At 40.8% G+C, this 21,121-nt stretch overlaps 1 protein-coding gene across 6 annotated transcripts in view; it reads left to right on the top strand.

Annotated features, from left to right (window-relative positions):
* kiaa1549la (KIAA1549-like a) overlaps positions 1 to 21,121 on the top strand; it is a 114,105-nt gene that overhangs the window by 43,459 nt on the left and 49,525 nt on the right. For all 6 annotated transcript variants that reach the window (XM_047596498.1, XM_047596497.1, XM_047596495.1 and 3 more), the window contains exons 4-10: positions 625 to 740; positions 5,918 to 6,140; positions 8,941 to 9,074; positions 9,911 to 10,079; positions 17,119 to 17,178; positions 17,917 to 18,077; positions 20,218 to 20,389. In XM_047596498.1, coding sequence (XP_047452454.1) covers positions 625 to 740; positions 5,918 to 6,140; positions 8,941 to 9,074; positions 9,911 to 10,079; positions 17,119 to 17,178; positions 17,917 to 18,077; positions 20,218 to 20,389 — 1,035 coding nt within the window. The remainder of the gene's footprint in view (positions 1 to 624; positions 741 to 5,917; positions 6,141 to 8,940; positions 9,075 to 9,910; positions 10,080 to 17,118; positions 17,179 to 17,916; positions 18,078 to 20,217; positions 20,390 to 21,121) is intronic.

Here is a 21,121-nt window from a genome sequence, read left to right on the forward strand (position 1 = left end):
TGCCAACATACGCTTTATAAAGGTTTTCTAACAATAATATATTTACCCATAGCCTGTTCATGAGGCTAGCTAGCATTAGCTACATGGTAATAACTGTAACAACACATACGAACAAACTACGATATTCAGACACGCAGCTCATTAGCATTTAAAGATACAAACACAGAAGCAGGCTGTTCTTAGTAAAGTTCACTACAGCGACTTTTTGACTTGCTGAAATTCAGGACCAGGGCTGAATTTGGGGTGATACACTTTGAAAACAATGATGTTGGACCTCTGACACCTATATAAAATTGCTGTAAAATTGTATAGTATGGGACCTTTAAAGGGCATTTCAGAAGCTCAGCTCAGCGTATCAGTTATGTGACCAAGTAAATATAAGTACATGGGCACAAGTTAATTAAAACTCACAAAAGGAAGTGCAGACTTTCCTGAAGCTCAAGGACTTTGATTTCTTGTTATATTACGAAAGTTTTTACAGGTGCTCAGCCGCATCTCTGCACAGTCGGGTTATTAAAGAAATGCATTATTTATATTACTGTGTGTGCAGTGATCCAGTCCTGATGAAAACTACAAACAAACTGAATGAGCTCCAGCTTCTATCATCTTTTTCTTTCTCCACAGTTTTGTCTATCGAGTTGCGCAGGAACCGGCTGGACCTGATCCTGAAGCAGAACCTCTCCAAAGGACTTAGCCACGCTCTGCAGAGAGCCCTGAATGACTCCGGCGCCTCTGCACAGGTCGGTGTCTCGTAACACTTTCAGCTAAAGTAACCACAACCCAGTGGTCAGTGAACACACTTCAGATTCTTGCAACCACAGCCCAGTGACTATGTTGAGGTCACTTTCTGATCACCAAAGACCTTCAGCTTGTGAATTTGTGGTGACAGCCAGCTTGTGGCAACTGGCAGATATGCCATAGGTCAATAGCCAGGCGTCTGTTTTATGAAGAATTTTCTTAAGTGATGATTTTAAGTTAGTCAAAACGTACCATGGACTTTGGAACGATATTCAGACATAAATTCAGCCTTTACGACACAAGATGTGTCCTCTGAACTTGAACAAATCTGCTTGTCTTCTGAATATGTGACAAAATCAAATTAACATGCATTTATGTAGCTAGGTGACTAGAAACCATGCATCAGACTGGTTCTCATCAGTGGTTCTATCCACTCCTGTCTGAATATTACGCATAACAATCCAACCTGCTTTTGATTAGAAGCACAGATATTCTGTGGAGAAAAGTTGGTTTGGAATAACTCCACTGGGAACAGATCATAATATTTTGTGCGGACCTTATGCAGCGCGGAGTTGATTTTGTTCACAACACAGTGGCTCTGATGGGTTGTAGATCTGTCCGATTTAGGTAGTGTTTAGGGTTACTCATACATTATACCGGCCTACTCACTTATCAGCGTGACATCTATATTTCCTTACCTGTACCATGTTTATATGCTGCTTCATCCAGATCCGTGTATAAATTTATCTGCTTGCTTCTCCTCTCCGCCACACCTCCGTAGTTTTTCTGTCTCTTCCATGTCGGGCTCAAGCAGACAGGTCCCTACTTAAAGCAGAGCTGCATTTAGCTCAAGGTTTCTTCCTGTTAATTTTTTTTTTCTTGTCATTGTCACTCTAATGCATGCTCTGAGAAGATAAATAAAACTGAATTGAATCAAGTACAAATAAAGTACCGTGGAACAGTTTGCTGTTTCATATTAGGGCGGCCTAGACGCTGCCTGTTTATAGATCGTGTAATTTTATTTTTAATTCTCTGGCATTAATTAATTTTGAGAGCTGCTCTTTTAATTGTGTTTTAATCAAATACTTTTAATTCAGCTTTCTTTTTTACGACCTCTTTGGTCTTTGTGTAGACTGTGTGTAATTATAGATGAAAGTCCAGTAAATGCAGGTTATAGACCAGGGAACACTTAGTTGGTAGCAATCACATCACAAAACAGCTGCGTGGCTAATAAACACATAGAGACTGTTAAACATAGGTCAAGTAAATGCAGTTAACTGACGCTGACCACCGATTAGTAAGTACGCATAAATGTCCTACAGGCAATTCTCTTTTTATCTACACGACTTTATCTTTTTATCCAGTGTACATAGTGCTATCCTACAAGTCAAAATGTAAATTAGATGACGTGATGAAGTGTCTGCTGTTGCAATTCTCTTGATAAAGGAGCTTTTCCTTGTGATGATATTGAAATAAAATAATTTAATCTTTCAATTTATTTTGCATTAGCGTTAGATTCAGGTACTTCAGAGAGATATCCCAGTCTTGCCTCCCGAGTTTAGATTATTCTACAGCGTATTCACCTCATGAGGGCTCATGCGAGTGCTACTTGAGAAAAAAAAATAGGATAGGTGACTCACGCAGACTGCGATCGAGTGTGAATGACTGTGACTTGTTGAATAGTCAGACTGTTTGCTTAGAGAGGTTATTATACACACTCACACAGTGTAATCTCAAATAAATGATGCTTTCCTGTTTTACCGCGTCAGAGCAGCGCAGTCAAGCCATCAATATGACTCCATGTGTGTACCATTTGGTGTTTCAAGTTTGGTTTTAGACTCTATAATAAAAATTAAGGAACATACAGCAGTTAACATGCTATCAGTAGTAGCATGCAATTGCATGAGCAGTAACAGAGAAGAAATTAGAAAAGGAATTAGAGGATAGGAGCTTGGTGTAAGAGAGAAGAGAGTAGAGGACATGTGTGACAGTGCATCATCCCACACAAGTCTAGACCTATAGCAGCATAGTTCTTAGCTCATAGCTCCTCTCCGTTCTCACCCACTCCATCGAAAAGCTCTTTATTCGTCAGTCAAGATCAGTGCAATGGGTGACAGAAGCCAAAGATCAATGATCCAACATCATGGAATTACAAGAAATAAAATATCATTACAAGGCAGGTGAACTCCTCATTAATTGGCTACCTATCTTTAATATCATTAAATATCTAGTCATATATAAAACATAATTAATCGTGGTGTTCCCCAAGGCTCAGTGTTGGGCCCATTATTTTTATGGTTTACATAAATAAATATATTTCCAATCCACCAATCTCTGAGCATTTATCTTCTGAATCTGGAGAAGCACCAGTTTTTTTTGTTTGTTTGTTTTTTTTACACAAGAAACATCTGACAATTTTGTGCTAAACATGGAGCCTGTAATTATTCATGCCTGTAAGAGCAGTGTACAGATGTTGATTGGTTCCTACAAATTCCAGATATAGACTACTTCCTGTTTCATTAGGGGAAATTTGTTTGTTCTTGCCCTGTTGCACTATAGATTTTCAAATCACATTAGTGGAAAGTAGATTAAGTCTAACATTAACTTTCTCTTTTTTGTTTTGTACATCAGAAAAAAAGAGGTTTTGTTTTTGGAACTGTTGTTTTTTTCTGCAGTTTTTTGTTTATGAGTTTAAAACCAAACTTGAAATATCAAAAAATTAACAAACCTGTTCCAACATTCATTTTCTCCTATTTTGTACTTGTTGATCTCCTCTTTCTTTGTTTCTCAGCATTTGCCTTGTGTAGTTCCCTTGCTTCCTTCCTTCCTCCCTCACCCTGATCTGTTTCCTCCCTCAGTTGATAACTTGTCTGTCTTGTCTGTCAAATGTCTCTGCCGCTCTTGCCTATGCCCACCTCTCTGTCCATCCACCTGCCTCGCTTCATCTCAATGTCTGTCCGTCTCCCGTCTTCATCATGCCTGCTTTTTCTATTTTTATCCAGTTGTTTTGTGAGCCTGCGCTGGGAGTGACTCAGTGTCTCCGAGCTCCCATCCACTTTCATCTACCCCCTGCCACACTCATGCAAGCCCTCACACTCCTCTCCACTCCATCGGGCAGCTCTTTATTCGGCAATCAAGCTCAGTCAGTTGGGTGACAGAAGCCAAAAGCTAGGACATATAGGCATTGTTTTCATGGATTGCACAATGGCACGGAATTAGCATGCAGCCGAAGTCAATGCGTTGCATCATTGAACAACATGGTCGGTCATAATTGCTTGCGAAATTGGCCGGTTTACAGCTTTAAAATGTTGGCAGGGAGAAAAGGAGAAAGTGACAGCAGAGGGCAGGGTCAGCTCTGGTTGGCTTTATTAGATACAACATTTGAAGCATGCAAAACAGAAGTGGAATGAAAAAACAGCCGCTCAGCTTTTCCAGGCTGCAAGTGGAATTTAAAGAGGAATAAGACTTTATTTAAACCCTAATAAGCATTTACGTATTATATAAACGACGTATGAATTATTTATTAGACATTATAGTAACTAGCGTATACACATTAGAAGATAAAGGGACATTTTTAGATCTTAAAAATATGAGTGTACACCAATCAGACATAGCATTATTTCCTAATATTGTGTCTCCCTTGGGGTGCCTGGTCTGGTTAAGATGGGTGGTACATGTCTAAGTAACATCCAGTGTTATTTTATACCTTTGTGGCTGATCAGTTTTAATGTTGTGGCTGATCGTAGAGGATGTTGTTCAGATTAACTTGATTCTCATACTCTTTGCACAGTTTATGGTAATTTAACGTCACGTTCATGTTCACGTTCTTTGTTGGTGCTCGAGTCTCTCTGTTGGGGAACTGATTATGCTCCTGCAAACACCTGCCAACACACAATCAGAGCACCTTGGACTTAATCCGATTGGTTGGAGGAATAGCGAGTTGCTGGCAGAGGTTGTCTGTATTGGTTAAAACACACCCCATAATGAAATATCTTGTATCTATCATAACTCTCTCATAATGAAAACTCATTTTCTTAAAAGATCTGAGTCTTTAGTTGGAGCCTAGTTGTGGTAGATGTTTCCTAATACCGTTAACGACTAATAAAAATGAAATCAATTTACGTATGGTAGAGTGAAGCATTAATACTTTTCAGTAAATGAAGCAGAACATGATAAAAGAACAGGCTTGCTTTACAAATACGACTTCATTACATGTGAGTTGCGGAGGCTTCATAAGACAAACTGTAATTCTTATTCTGCTAATACATCGTACCTGGATTGGAATCATCTGACAGCTGACTACTTTATCGATTTTCATCAGAGCTCTGAAGGCATTTTCAAAAAAAAAAAAAAATGTTAATGTTTAATTTCATGCTGATCCGACCCCCCAAAAAACTCTTCTTTGTTTTATAATGACATGCTAAAACCTAAAGGTGGATTGTTGGAATAAAATTCTGTATCACCACTTTGGCAAGAACTTAAAACCAAAAATAAAGGGAGTCTTCAGTAAAGATTGCAGGTATCTGTAATTTAAAAAGATTTGTTGGCATGGGGAGGAAATGAGAGCAGGAGAGAGAGGGAGGAGGAGGAGGAGGAGGAGAGGTAATGAGATTCAGTTTCACTAAGGAGGATGTGGTTCTTTTTTTTTTTTTAAGAGGAACACCAGCCGGGGGCAGACAGCTTAGGGAGGAGAGGAAAAAAAAGCCACATCTGCTCAGTGTGGTTGAAGGTAGAGGGTAGAGGGAGGTGGGTGGTGTTTCGTTCCAGAAATACAAGCCGATTGTTGTTTGTGTGTGTTTTTCCAGGACACAGTTAGTCAGATTTATGGCTGTTGAAGGATAAAATATGCCCCTGAGTCAGATCCTACTTTAAAAAAAAAAAAAAAAAAAGAAACAAAAAACAAGGATTATAAATATTCATACTCACTGCATTTGTATTTTAAAGCCTTAGCTTGAGTGCATCATAAATCAGAAACAGGTGTTTTGTTGCTCGTGTGCAGTCTCGTCTGCTAGCTCTGATATCCTCTCTGATAATGTTCTTCCATGGCTCTTTGCAACATCTTTGAAATAAGAAAACTACTCGGGATAGACAAGCAGACTTGACTTGACATACAAATGTAGTCAGAATAATAGATGCCAACTTTGACTTCCCCTCCTCTCTGTGTGTCTCTCTGCCACAGGTGGAGCGTGACGACTGCAGCCCTCACAACGTGACACTGGGTTACTACGTGACCAGCGGGAAAACCGTCTACATCTCCTCCGTGGTGGTCGAGGCCTTGAACGTTTACGGCTTTGACAAGCTGCTGTCGGACATCAGACAGCACACCCCGCTGGTTAAGGCCGTGCTGGTTCCCGTGGCAACTTGGCTGCCTGCTCCCAGCATCCACCTGCAGCTGAAAACAGGTGATGACAGCAACTACTGCTGTACTACTCTGTCTGCAACTCTGCAACATGTCGTGCAGAATACAAAATTTTCCCAAACTGTTCAAGTATCCAAAGGCCCCCATTGCAACATTTTGTAGCCAGATACCACAGACACCCTCAGAAGGTCCATTCTCTGATGACTCACAAGTATTTTGGAGGTACAATGGAGACCTACACAATAATTGCAAGGTGGTCACAATGTTATGGCCGATCAGTGTGGGCAGAATGAGCTTTATTTTTGCTAGAACGTGCACTGATGACAGTGCTAAAGAGATAAGATTCTTGCATCCCAGTGTTGTGCGTTCTTGAGATGGAGAGTTGGAAGGATAAAAGCAGAGGTTAAACACATGCACAGAGGAGGAATGAGAGACTATGAGCGGAGGGAGCGCAGCGAGATAGTAAATGCAAGGAGAGTACCGGGAGCTTGTCACAAGGGAAGTGTAGAGCAGAGACAAAATTAGAAAATTCTGATTACATGTCTGTTCTCCTTTACTCTTCTCTGATACCCTAAATCCCATATAAACTCCCTTGATTGCAGAGCAAAGGCAAATTGCTCCATTCATTTAGTCAGCCTCTTAAGCCTCTTAAGCAAAAAAAAAAAAAAAACACAACACATTTCTGCACAGACATACACACCTACATTGAGACTTGTGGGAACAAAAAAAAAAATCAGTGCTATTAACAAAGTGTTATATAAAAAGATGCACGAGAAGTTGTGTAGGTTAAGTGATCCAGTTAGTTTTGGCAAATTACACAGAATTTGAAAACTTTTGCAATGGTTTTACTGTATTTAATTCAACATAATTAATCAATTTCTTGAAGTTGAACTAATATATGCTAATAGTGAGATTAATGCAAACAATGCATGACAATTATCACCCAGGCTTTGGGTGAAAACACAAAGTGTTATTGCCTTTTCTAGTTCATATATCACGGTCTGCAGCTTTATATATATATATAATATTTTGATTACTTGTCTCCTCTGTCCATTCTTGTTTCCAACATCGTCAGGCAGTCATTTGTAGTGAAACCTTTACCACTTCTACATTACTTGACCAGTATTACACAACAATTAGAGTTAGCACTTCCAAAATGAAAGCGAAGTCTTAGATATAAAACACTGACATCATTAATTGTGGTGGTGTTCTCCAAGGCTCAGTGTTGGGTCCATTGTTTTTATGGTTTACATAAAAAAATGTGTTAGGGTTTCCAATCCACCATGCTACATTTATATTTATTAGCATCCATTTTTATTTTCTTGGTAAAAATGTGACCAATCAGTATATTGTTAAAGGGTAGGTCTGATTTGAATTATAAAATGCTACTAAAGAAGAGTATATGAAGTAATTTTGATGAGATGCATTTGTACTTTTTAAAAGACCAGCTGAAAAAAAAGATCTGTGTCTTTAGCACTTCCTTTACTACCAATATCCATGGCCAAATAACATAATTTAAGTCGTGCAAAATAATGTATGGTGAAGTAAATACTCCTCCTCCGTTCCCATACACATGACGTGAAAATCCATCTCTGTGTTGTTCCGGTCATAAACCATAAATCCTCAGTTTCTATATGCCAATTTACCCCAGCCACAGCACAATTTGCATTAGATTACCAACTAGGTCAACAGTGTTTGTGTAGCCTTGTAGCAGACTAAGAGACCGATGCAGAAGTCTTTTTTTTTTTCTTTTTAGGATGTGAGATGTAGTCTGCACTCGTAAGCTCCACATCATTTGAATTTTGGTCAGAATGGTGTCCCACCTCTCGTTTATAGAGGTTTTTAAAAACAGCAGAGAAAGACAGAAGGCAGGAACGGAGGTTCGACTGAGGTAAAAGGACAGAGATGACATTAATGACATGCTACATAATCTGCTGATGGACTCAATATTGTTTACCCTTTTACCTCCCTGGTTCAGTACTGCGTGATGGCAACGGACAACTTCCCTTTTTAGTTGTTCTCATTCTAGATAGTGGCGGTAATCCTCTTTCTCCCCATCTCACTGCAGGGATTTACCGGTCCCACAGATATCTAGAGCAGTACTTTCACTAATACCAAAAAACACAGCCCCAGATACCGCGTGATAAAGTGGATTGTTGTGGAGTTTTTAAATAATTTTTCTTCCTCTTGTATTTTTTCCCCCGGTGCTTCAGTTTGTAGTTTTGACATTTTACCGCTGCTGATTCATTCATGTGTGGAGGAACTAGTTCAACAGAGCAGACAGAGCAGACAGACATCAAACCAGAATAGAAAATAACAAAAATACATTGGCAGCATTTCATATTCTAAAAAGAACAAAAAACAAAATAAACATTTGACTGCTAAAAAAAAATGAAAGGGAATGGCAATTAGAGCATTCCACTCTTCTGATGTATTACCTACCTTGTAATTAAATCATTAGATGACTTAAATAAATAAAAAAAGTACTGTTCATTAGTTGTGGTGTTCCACAAGGCTCAGTGTTCGGCCCAGTATTTATTGTGATTGAAAAATATTGTTTGCAGATGATGATATGTTTTTGTTTTTAGAAAAATTTCCAAAAAATGTTTACAAAAAACAAGTCCAACTGCCTTTTTTTCATATGTAATTTAACAAATAATTTCACTATTTAAGATAAATACTTAAATTAAGCTTTATTATACACTCTACATGGTACACTTACTGTGTACTTACATTATGGAGAAGTATAAAACCAAAACAAATACTATTTTAAAAAGAGCTGCAAATATGTTAAAAAATAATATATGCTTTTTTTTTGTTTGTTATTTTTACCTTATTTCCAGTGCTGAGGTTTGTCGGTCCCACGGACAACGTCTACTCCTGCAGTTTTGTCCAGATGTTGGAGCAGAGGCTGGAGAACGCCTTCGATGAGGCTCAGGACAAAGTTCTGGAGACCTACAACAGACTCACCGTTGAGGTAATGGACGAGTTTAAGGAAGCAATTGTGATCAGAAAGTTCACAAATGTTTGCTAATGTACAAACTCTGGTGCAAAACTCACAAGGTTGTTCAGCCCTGGGAAAATAAGATAAGTTTGGCCCATATATGAAGAGGGGAAACATGAATAATAAAGCTTTGGGTTCATTAATACATCTTTTTATGTTTGGCCACACTGTCAATGTTCAAGTGGAAATGCTTGATCATTTTAATGAAGGAGATATAAAACAGGTGGTTTACACAAAGTTAATTTATCTCAAACTCTGGCAGTTTTCTGTCCTCCTTTTGTTCCCTTCATCTCCCTCCAGCTGTCAAGTGCTCTTATAACTGCAGGATGAACATGCACACACCGCCATAGTCATAAAGTAGGTCTCAGCAAGCAGAGGCAGATATAGTAGGGTCCATTCATAATTTATCCTCTGAAATATTAACGCTCATGGAGGATTGTGATGGGAATTCCTCGTATCTCGTATCATCATCCACTTTACTACAGTGACTCGGTTACATTATTTTCAGAGCAGCACACTGGTCTTATTATAGAAGGAAAAACAAAAAAAAAATGTCGTTCATTCAAAGTGTCAAACTGTGTCTGGAGCTCTGTTTTGCATTTTTTATGTGCCTTTTAAACATTTGCTATGATTGTAGATGGTTCTGTATAAATGTCTGAATTATACATGCAGGCCCAGCTGCCTTTTTGTGTGATTGCAATAAAGAAGGGATTTGAAATGGGTCTAATATTGCTCCTCTGGGGCCGCGTATTCGGTCAGCTCATAGAAATTAAATATTAAACTCATATGTTTGCGTTTTTTATCCCCAGATCCAGAGTGTGTCCCAGGAGCCCGGCTCTCCCTCCGTCAATCTGGTGTATGTGGTGAAAAACCAGGACGCGATTCTGAACGGGACGATCTCCAGCGGGCTTCTCAACCAGCTGACTGCGGAGCTGGTGGGATACTTCCTGTTCTACCCGCCGCTGGTCATCGCTGAACGTAAGCAAAACTGTAATCACATTATTTTAACCCCTGAAGGGATGCTGTGGAAGGGATGGTGTGGAATTCATTTCTAGAATCAGGTTGAATTGGTTGTGTGTTACACGGTGACCAGTTTTGTATTCTGCACATTTAATAATCATTTGAATGCACGCTGTTCCTCAAAGAATGTGTAAATCATCATGCAATATTTCTATTCTCTTCTCATTCCTTGCACATTTCTGTGCTTCTTTCCACATCACTGCCAAGCACGGTTGAGCAGTGAAACAGTGTGAAACCAGCAGAGCAAATATTGTGTTGCCTAGCTCATACATGGACTCATTCTTCTATTGATCAGTGACCCCACAGTGTACCTCTGAGCAGAGTGTTGCTCAAGCCGAAGAAGCAAATAACATCAACCATGTGGAGGCAATACAGTGCTCTGCTGGGAAACATTTGAATCTGGCATTTGTGTGGATGCCAGACTAGATCATAAAACACTATTTTTAACTCCTCACACAGAAAACTGATCAGGAATTGATTATTTATTGAGCATGTTTAGTTACTGTTAAAGTTGGACACGTTTCTCTGTAGAAGCCTTAACATATTTGTAAAAGTTAAATCAGTGAGTTGGTTCCGGTAGTTTTACTCATATGGATATCCTCTTTAGTCTCTAAGATAAAGAGAGTCCATATATGTTCATCACATCACTTCAGTAACGGCTTAAGCTGCCAGAGGTCTGTTCACTTTTCTGCTGAAATACACTTGTACCAAAACATGCAGTTGTTTTGATTTTATTTGTCCACTCTAATGCCGTTTTTGAGATTGTTTGGTACACTACTAAAGCAACAACATTCATCGTAACAACTTTCAGTTTGTTCTGGGGATTATCTAGAATAATGTGGACAGTGTGTTTTATGCATCAAACAACAAACCACATCCTTCCACTGTGTTTCGGCGCCAGCACAAATCTCACAGACAAACATCCCAAATCATTTGCAAACAAACCAAAGACTGCAAGACCCAAACAAGTCCCAATAATTGTGGTGCTTTATATACAATGATCCCGGCTTTCCCCAAACAGATGGATTTCCCTGTTTGAGCTGGGTTCTGCTCGAGGTTTCTTCCTGTTAAAAGGGAGATTGTTCTCGCTACTTCTGAACAGCTATATTTAGGGTGAGGCACACCCAAATGGTTGGTTGACATATTGCTTCTAGATTATACCCCTTGTAGCAAAATAATAATAATGTATATTTATAAGTACCTTATAGTAGGTAGGGTTTCCACACGTAATCTCTCCATCAGTTTGGAGGTTCTTGGCCTGAAAAAACATTGAAAACTCCTGGACTAGATGATCATTGTGATTCAGGAGAGGTCAGTTCTGTCCTTCCTATCGTTGTAGCCTTCCACCTCACGGTACAGTTTCCTCGTTTGAATACAGACAGCACCACCTGCTGATATGAAGAGTTCTTTTCTTTTAGGCAGATTCAAAACATATGTAGCATTGTATTGTCACAAGATGGTGAATGTTATGTACTTCTCCTGTCAGTGGTTTTAATGTTGTGGCTGATGGGCGTGTAGTCTCTTTGTGTGTCTCTATTTCAGCAAAGCAGATTTAGTTAATCCAAGATATAAAAAGACAATAACATCCTTTTATCTTATATATTATTGAAAAAAAAAGAAAAAAAACTGAGATTCAAAATTTACTTCTAAAAGAGTAAATTTTGTAGACTGCACATTGATAGTCCATAGTGTCGTCTGACAGTCTCTCCTCTCACAATATAGACTAATCCTGAATTCCCTACCCTATTGAGAAGCGGGTCAAACATACGCTAAGTCATGAATCATGCATTGCCCTGCAGTGGACTCGATGGTTCTTAGTACTCAGTGTTGTTGGAAGCACTCCACATATGCTATGTAAGTCTGGCTCAGCCGAGCACAACACAACACTACACACAACGGACGACAAAGCAGCGGCGGTTATGTAATGCCGATAAAAAAATTGTCCGGTTTCTGTGAGGTGAAACAGCAGCAGTGGCCTCATCAGTCAAAATCAATTGGGTTTAGAAGTCAATACTCTTCACTACCGCCAGTCCTCTAGTCTTTCAACACTGAAACGATGCTCTGAGTGCAAATATAATCCTTTAGAATTAAAGCTAGGCTCCGGAGCACAGATGTGAGCAAAGTCTCTATCCTTGTTGCGTTTTCAGTACAAACCTTCCACCACCTGAGGGCAACACAGAAATAAGGTATAAATAACGTTGGATCCCTCTCACTTTCTTGGCGGTCTCAGATGATTTACTTTTTGATGTAAGATGTGCAGCATGAACAAATCTATTAGTCTTGGTCTTGGGGAAAAAACGCATATTCAGAGGTGCAACAGCGGAGGAGACGGGGAGGATGGGTTCTCAGTCATCCAGGTATTAGTTTAAACCAAAAACACTAAAGAAAGGCAACTGGACTTGTTTCTTGAAGACGTTTCATCCACGTCTTCACTTCTAAAGGACTGGTGGGGGCTTAGATAGGAACATCAACCACGACAGACCTTAATCATGTGCATCTCTGATGGGTAACACCTACCCAACTCCACACCAGACTTTTAGAAACCTAAGACTTGACATGTCTTCTAGAGACTCTACGTGTCCAGTTGCATTTCTTTAGCATTTTAGGTTATTTTCAGGTTCTTTGAAGCACACGATAGAAATTCTTCAAGCAAGATTCTTTCCGGTTTGTCACAATGAGCTGAAATAACACCACAAAATGTCAAGTTAGTCCGATGCCAGAACCAATCACCCTGACCCGTAATGTGCTGCAGCACTTTTAAATGTCAGCTTGAGTGAATCTCTTCAAAATGACAGCCGTACACTGGGCTGTTTCTGATGAGTGTCTCATTGCACAGACTCCTAATGTGACTGAAGCATTCGTTCGGAGGCCTTGCGCTGATGAATTCTTTGTTTTAATTTCCCGTTCGCAGCCGTCTGTAAATGATTTGAAAAGCATTGTAATTATCCAGCGCAGAAGATGGCTTGGAGGTGCATGTGAGAACAGGGCACCGTGACTGAACTCTAAATTGTTGGCTAGACACCATGAACTGTGGATTAGACAATGCTGGCCGAGTCTTCATGTGTAGCCGTAAGAGGAAAGGAGACGATAGAAGATGATAGGGAAAAATAAGTGCGGGAAAAAATATGTCAGACTATCCTGATGAGATGCCGCATCCAAATTGGACATTTTTATAGATTTTTATGCATTTTATAAGGCGCTATAAACACAGTTCTGTAAGAAAACGCGTTCGTATTCCAATCCTGCCTCCGATGCCATCTGTGAGATTTTAAAAAGGGCAAACAGCTGTACAGCTCCTATCATCTGAATCGTGCCACGGGCAATCTGTTGTCCATGTTGTCCCCCGGACGAGCTAATTTTAGCCTGGCGAGATTAGATTAGAATCTATTTGTGCGTGCTCTCAACACCCAAAGGGATAAAACGTCGGAGTCACACCCAAACACACATGGCATCCCCCACCGCTGAAACATATTTATTTATGGTGAAAGAGCAAATGGATCCATATAAACTGACAGACTAGACACATGAGTGGTCGAAGAAAGACGAGTCCAATGGACAGAAGAATTGACTGTATCTGCAGCGAGAGCATAAATGGATGATCAATTCTCGTGGTCATAGCTGTCTGACTATTGACCTTCACTTTGTGGCTACATGCAGAGGACTCAGTGTCACGGTAACGGGACATATATGCATGACACAATATGTTGAAGGAAAAATTTTAAATGTTTTTTCTTTTTTTTTCCCTATATTGCACCATTTGCATTAAATATTTTTCCTAAATATGTATGAAGCTCTTCTACTTTATTGCTACTCAAAGCACTTTACGCACTGATAGTACTAGAGCTGCCATGCAAGATCTTGGTGTCTTGCTTGAGCCATCAACCCTGCATTCACAACCAGTTTTTCTTTTTGTTTTTTTACCCCTTTTTCTAGGGCGGTTTTCTAGGCTACATTATACTTGAATGAAGTTTTAGCTGTGATTTTCTTCTCGCTCGTCTCTCTACAACTGGAAGCCCCCTAGGTTAACTTTAACATGACTAAATAACTAATAAAACACCACTGATAAATACCTGCCCGTACCATTTACAACACAGGCCAGTGGCTCCTTCAGGAACCAGATCGAACGTAGGACATTCCAGAGACTTGATAAGTGGACCCTCACAAATACTTTTGTTTGTAATTTTCACACTTTGAACATTGTGGATTCATGCCCCGGGCCAGATTAGACTCTGGAGGGCTGCATGTTTGACACCCCTATTTGTTTAATAGGTAATAACTAGGGTTAATGTCAATAGAATTTAGATCTTTTACTACGACGGCAACTCAGGTTCTGCCTTCTTTCCACGTCAATACTACCGCTTGCATTACTTCTCTATTTCCTAAGCTACGGTTTGAGCCGAGGTAACAACAGAACGTATGTTATTAATGCGTTAATTTTAACAACTCCAGTAATAAGGTCTCTTAATTTAGTCCACAACCAATTTGACTTTGATAGAATCCATTTAGAAAGTTGTTGAGTTTCTTAATTAAAAGTGTATTTACGAGTCATTCTAAAGATTTATGTCCACTAGGTCTGTGAGGTTAAGTTTGTCTTTTCATATTATTTGTCGATAACATAGACTGACTGCCTCGTTATTATAACCACCATTACGTTTAAATCTTTTATAATTAGATTTAATTAGCTAATTTTTCCAGCCCCCTTGCCGGTGAAACGTGTGCGCTGGATTCGCGTGCACGGCGAGCAGACTCTCTGAAGCACCATGGAGTGAGTCTGAACTTCACACTTCAGTGCTGTTTGTCCGAAGTGTTTACTTGAACTTGTTTAACTTGAGGGAAGAGGGAAGGGCAGGAGTGGCTACGTACAGTACTAACAGCGCCACCGGCTCGGGCAGAACACTCAAAGGCTGGCGCACGGCCAGCTGGGAAGAGTTAGGCCGAGACAGATGGTGAAACGGGCAGATGGGAAATAAGGAGGGAGAGGTTGACGGATGAACAGGACACGGAAAGAGGTCGACGGACTGAGAGAGCGATGTTGTGTGTTTAAAGACTGAGGGAGATGGGCGGTTATATGGGAAGGAGTGAGGTTGAAAGGTAAAGAAATAGAGAATGAGACTGAGAGGTTATAAAGGTTGATTCAATGACAAAAGGCTTTCATTGACGCAAAGAAGTTTATTCATAAACAGGAAGTGAGGAAAGTGGATGGAGGGATGTGAGTCATAGACGGACGATGCTAGAGGAACCCAGGCTGTGAGACTCTGGTTTGGTTCCTGTAATGAAAGGTGGAAGAGGTAGGAAAAGAAAAGAGCGGCATGGGATGAGAACTGAGACCGAGAGGGTTATGACTCACCTTTACAGGTAAAGGAAATAGAATGACATGGAGCGTGGTCACGTTCCTGAACTTACGTTACATTAACTTCACTCATGAAACCTTACACGAGTTTAATGGAGTTCTGTTTCTCCCTCCCCTGCCTTCCGCACATCTCTTGTGTTTGCATGACTTGATAAAGCTTTTAATCAAACCAAGTCTGTAATAACTCAGCGTGCGCCAGGAGGAGATGTCACAGTCTAAGGTTATTTTTAATCTTCTTATTCTGTGTGAAAATGCATTCTAATGCGTTTGAGGAACGCCTTGGTTCCTGAATGTCTCCACCAAACACACGGCCAAGAAAAGAGACTACAGCAGCAAGAGACCATGAAACCTGGCTAGTGGTGATGGACGTGATTGATGTGGGCAGACTCCGAGTTAAAGTAATCGCAACCTGTAGGGACATTATTGACGGCTCGACTTCTACGACCAAATCCACCACCATGCTGATCCATCGTTGATGGTGTTTTCTTTATGCATAGGGAGCAGCAACGGCAAGATGAGCTATCTCCATCCATACACTAGCAATATTTATTAATAATAATAATTATGCATTGATTATATATAGTGCCTTATCATAGACACTCAAAGTGCTTTACAATTCATTGAATTATTCATTCGCTCACACAGTCACATCCTGGTGGTGGTAAACTACCTCAGCCAATCAGTGCCTATGGCCTCTACATCCACCAAACATCACTCATTTACAACCACACACAAGTGGAGTTCACACTGGGAGCAAGGTGGGTTAAGCGTCTTGCCCACAATGACAAAATAGGGATTGGGCACAATCGAATTGTGGAATCGAACCTCTACCTCCTGAGCTACTTCCGTCCCAAGCAGAGCTTTGTAAATTCTGCTTGTTGCACTTGAAACAGACATGAAAAAGACATGAACGATCACTAGTGGCCAACTGTGACCTTTAAGGAGATGCAGCTTAATCCTTAATAGATGGATGTGGCTTCCCTAAGGATGGACACATTATAAGTTAGTCCACAGGTAAACCAATTTACATCCATTTTGAGAAGTCTTTAACATATTTTAGAAAGCTCTCTTTGAGGAAAATGATATATATTTATGAGTAATTTCCATTGTCTTGCCCATAAAGCATCAACCAATCCGTCAGGGGCCAACCTGCTCTACCATCTTAGCCTCAAACGCTCTCGTCTATCGGCTAGACAAAGGAAGACCCAGATTTTTAGAGCAGACAACACTTCAGATTAAATATTTAAATCTAAAAAAAGGAGATAAAAGATTTTTTTTTTTTTTTTGTAGACGTTTCTTTTATACTTTCTTCTACAGTTACAAAAGCCTGGTGGGGAGTGTATTTTCCAAAAAGAAGAAAGAAAGGCAACTGGACTAGCAGGAGAAGCTGCTTGGATCAGTGGCAAAACATCTTTGAGTTGCCTTTCTTTGGCATTTTTGGATATAAATACCTAAAATCAAAATATGCATTAAACATGACTCAGATACTGGTCCATTCTAATTATTTTTATTTAGTAGGCTACATTGGATGTGTGCAGTGTAAAACACATTAAACACGTGCACCGTCTCCATCCCAAATTAAATTATTGAATGGGTCTTTCTTCTACCATTAACTTTCTCTTTCTCTCTCTCTCTCTCTCTTTACAGCCCTTGAATACCATAATCTCAACACATCGACAGCAACCAGGAACTATTGGGTGATAACGGGTAAATGAACACACACACAAACGCACACACACAGACAGAAGTACCACTGGGTGATCAGCGGTAATCAAGAGCTGTATCGATTGGACAAAGCAGCAGTTAGTTAAATGCCTGGTGCACGCTGTTGTGCAAATCAGCAGAATAGTATTGGCTCTCCACATTTCCCTCCCTTCGCCTCCCTCCCTCCCTCCCTCCCTCCCTTCGCCTCCCTCCGTCTCTACCTCCCTTCTCAGCTCAGAGTGCCTTTCGCTGCTCTGTTACTGGGAAAAACCTATTGATGTATAATTCACAGCTTCCTGGCCGGGGCAAAGGGAGAGATCGCTTCACATCAAATCACAGCCGGGTGTGAATGATGCCGAAGTGTGTGTGTGTGCGTGTGTGAAGCCTGAAGCCTGTCCACTGCTCCATCTCACTTAAGGCATCTAGTAAGAGATGCACTCGGGAGAAAGATTGATGCTTACACCTGTGCGTGTGTGTGTGCTGCAGTGTTTGTAGTTCAGCAGCTTTTAAATGTAAGGGATGATCATCCGGCCCTTTCTTATCAGCTCCTGTCTCAACACTGTCCTTAAATGATCTCATTTCACACTCTACATGCTTCCCCCTCTTCTCCTCCCGTTTCTATATTTTATATTCACCCACTGACATCCCCTCGGCTCGTCTCCTTTTTCGACCCTGCTTAAACGCCTCTCTTCTCTCCTAAATCCCCCCCGCCCTCGTCCTCTTGCTTGTCTCTCCTCTCAGTGATCCAGGATGTGGACAGCTCCTCTCTGGAGGACAACTACCAGAGCTTTGCCAATCTCATGGAGCAGCGGCTGGCTGAGCTCTTCCTGGTGGCCAGCAGGCAGGGGTCTCGGACGGCAAGGGCCCGGCGAGCCACCACCGTCGGGGGTTACACCGTACAGGTTGGTGCAAATGGGTGCAAGACTATATATATATAGCGTATATATGTATATATATATATATATATTAAACACAGATTCGAGGTCATGACTGTGATTGAATCGTGAATGTCTTTTAGAAAAATGTTGTGACAGTCCGTTCTGTATTTTTTTTGAGGTGCTTGACATGCTGCCTGCTGGTGGCAAGTATAAAATGTTGTAGCAGGACGTCCAGGATATTTCACTCTTGGGACAAAACTGTGAACTGACAGTAACCTACTGTCAGCTCCATCCCTCTAACCCTGCTGACAGGACTCTGTTATAACTGGAAAAAAACAAAGTGACAAGTTCTGAATTATTGGCGTTACCTCGTACCGGTCGGGATGTAGCACCCTGGACAGAGCTGCTGACAGTCGTCATGAAACCTGTTCACACATTCATGAATTAACTGCCAGAAAATGAACAGATTCAAGAACTTTATTTGCCATTTTTTGTGGGTAAATATGGGTTCTCGTGCACAGCTCAACAGTCATGCATGAGGAGCAATAAATACTGTAAAAACAAATTGTGTGGGATACAACAAAAGGTGACACTATACACTGATCAGCCATAACATTATGACTAATATTGACACATGTGTCATTGCCCCGACTGGCTCTACGTCTGTCTAAATGCATGCAGAGACGTTTCAGTCTGGGAATAACCTTTGCAATGAATAAATGAACTGCTAGTTTCCAGACTAATGCTAGATTTATGCCTCTACGTCAGATCTACACCCTTAGCCTTACATGCACCTGCCCAGAAATGTAACTACACATTGCAGCGATCCAGACCAAAATAGTTATGATGAAATACATTTCCTCATCCACGTCTCTCAGGGGACCAGACAAGCTCAGAAAATTCTGCCTCGTCCTCAGATGTCTCTTTAGCACAAGTAAAAGTTGTTCAACATTTATTAGATCCAGCTCCAACATGAGACTTTGTCTTTTGTTTGAAATAGATGAAGAAACTCTGCAGAGGTGACTAGCTGTCGATCAGCGCTTAGAGCGATCAGAGCTTTAATCAAAGCATAAACTCCTACAGCTCTCTTGTAGCTGCACAAATGAATAAATAGAAGATTGCACAAGCATTTCGCATCAAAGTAAGTGGCAGTTCAGTGTTGCGTGAAGAATGTGAATATTGTAGAACAATGAAGTCAGGTAGCAGATACATTGAACAAGTCCTTGCTCATATTTGTAATCAGTCCTTGACGTATAAAAGCAAAGGTAGGAAACAGACAGCAGAACAGTAAAGGTTTGACACAGATGGGCTCCATCTTTGATCCTTAGTTCAAAGACTCTGTTCTCCAAAATGTCTTTGAACACACCACCAATTTCCGCACATTCTTATCAAACTTGTAAATGAATCGGGCGCCTGCAAGTTTATTTAGAGTGTAAATGAAACGATGAACTGCCTAAGAAGATAGAATAACTGCTTTGTTGTAAAACAGCACTGAGATTAGATTGGGTTGGTAGCGTGGGGTAAAGATGAGTTCACTTGAGTTCAGAATACTCGTAACCACTGAAGTACAGAGGCTTGTGTGTTTGTTAAATATCTGTACACGTCACCTCCCTGCTCTGTGCTCTATACCGAACGCATTACGACAGCGTTTGACTCCTCCTGGGCTTTTGTGCCTTACACACCCTCGAGGTTTTACAGTTGTCACACATGACTGGTTTTACAACTGCAAAGTGGAAGAGGAAGAGCAGAGGTGGTGGTGGGGGGGGGAAGGAACGATGATGTGTAGTTGGTGACGAAACCATCCAGCCATTAAATAACACACATCTCTCCTTTTTTATGGCCAAATCAAATTACCAGACTTGATTAAAGTCTGTGATGTGTTTGTCTGTTTGATGTATGATGAAAGGAAATTGAGATTTCAAGTGACTCAGTTGTCCTCGAGTCTGTTCCTCCTGGTGCAGTTATCTGGCTGCGAACGCTCGGCTCGATCAAAGCAGACTTTTGATTGTGGTGTCTCTCAGAGTTTTTTTTTTTTTTTTAATTGGTGTGAAGAGATAAAGGATTTTGCATTAAAATCCAGATTTCATATTTTTGCTGATAGTCTCTGTATTTAAAGTAAAGTGGGAACTTCTCGTGTACTGACGCTGGGTTTCACGTCTCCCAGATGGTGGGCATGCGTCGCCTTCCCGGACCCAAGAACCCGGCGGAGATGACGTACTACGCCCAGCTGAACGGGGCGCCCATCACCGGAACCACGGCTGCTAAGACCCTCAGCAGTCTGGACTCCCAGACCATGGCTCTGACGCTGGGATACTTTGTGCAAGTGCAGGCTGAACGTAAGCTCATTATCTTACTGCGCCACTGTTGTGTGACATTGTCATGTATTATGCAAGCAAGTCACGCACAAGAGACACGGTTGCATTTACACGAATGTCAGCATCTATAAAAATCGTGTTAGGGGGGTTTGAGGGTTATGAGCAAATTTAACAAACAAAATAACGGCGCCTTCCGAAAATACAGACGTTAAATTAAATCAGATGAGAGCACTTAGAATAAGTGGGTGCACAGGTTTCCTCCAGGTGCTCCAGTGGCACGGCATGCGGGGATAATTAAGATAATTAGGATGGTTCTAAATAGTCTGTGTCTGTGAATGTGAAATGTTGTTTGTCACCATTTAATGTGAATCAGGGATCGTTGTGTTGACACTTGCGACCCAGACCACCTCCAAATGTGGTCTGAGATCAGAGCTCTCAGATGAGATCTCAATGCACCCTGGGGGTGTTCACACCTGTCACACCTGCCCTTTGTTAGCCCTGTGATAGACTAGCGCATCTCACCCAATAGCAGCTGGTATAGGCTTCAGCCTAGGATACAGGTACTATCATGTACAATCACCTGCTTATAGTTCCTAGTAGATACTTTAATCCATGTTAATACTTTGATCTTTATAATTTAAAAAACAAGTTTCAATTTTAGACTTATTGGGTTGTTTTTTTTTCTGCTTACACTCTATCAGTTAATGAGCTAGCTTCAGTGGCGCTACATGCTTGTTAGCTTCAGAAAGAACG

Source organism: Mugil cephalus, chromosome 10 (assembly GCF_022458985.1).
Source record: "Mugil cephalus isolate CIBA_MC_2020 chromosome 10, CIBA_Mcephalus_1.1, whole genome shotgun sequence".
NCBI lineage: Eukaryota > Metazoa > Chordata > Actinopteri > Mugiliformes > Mugilidae > Mugil > Mugil cephalus.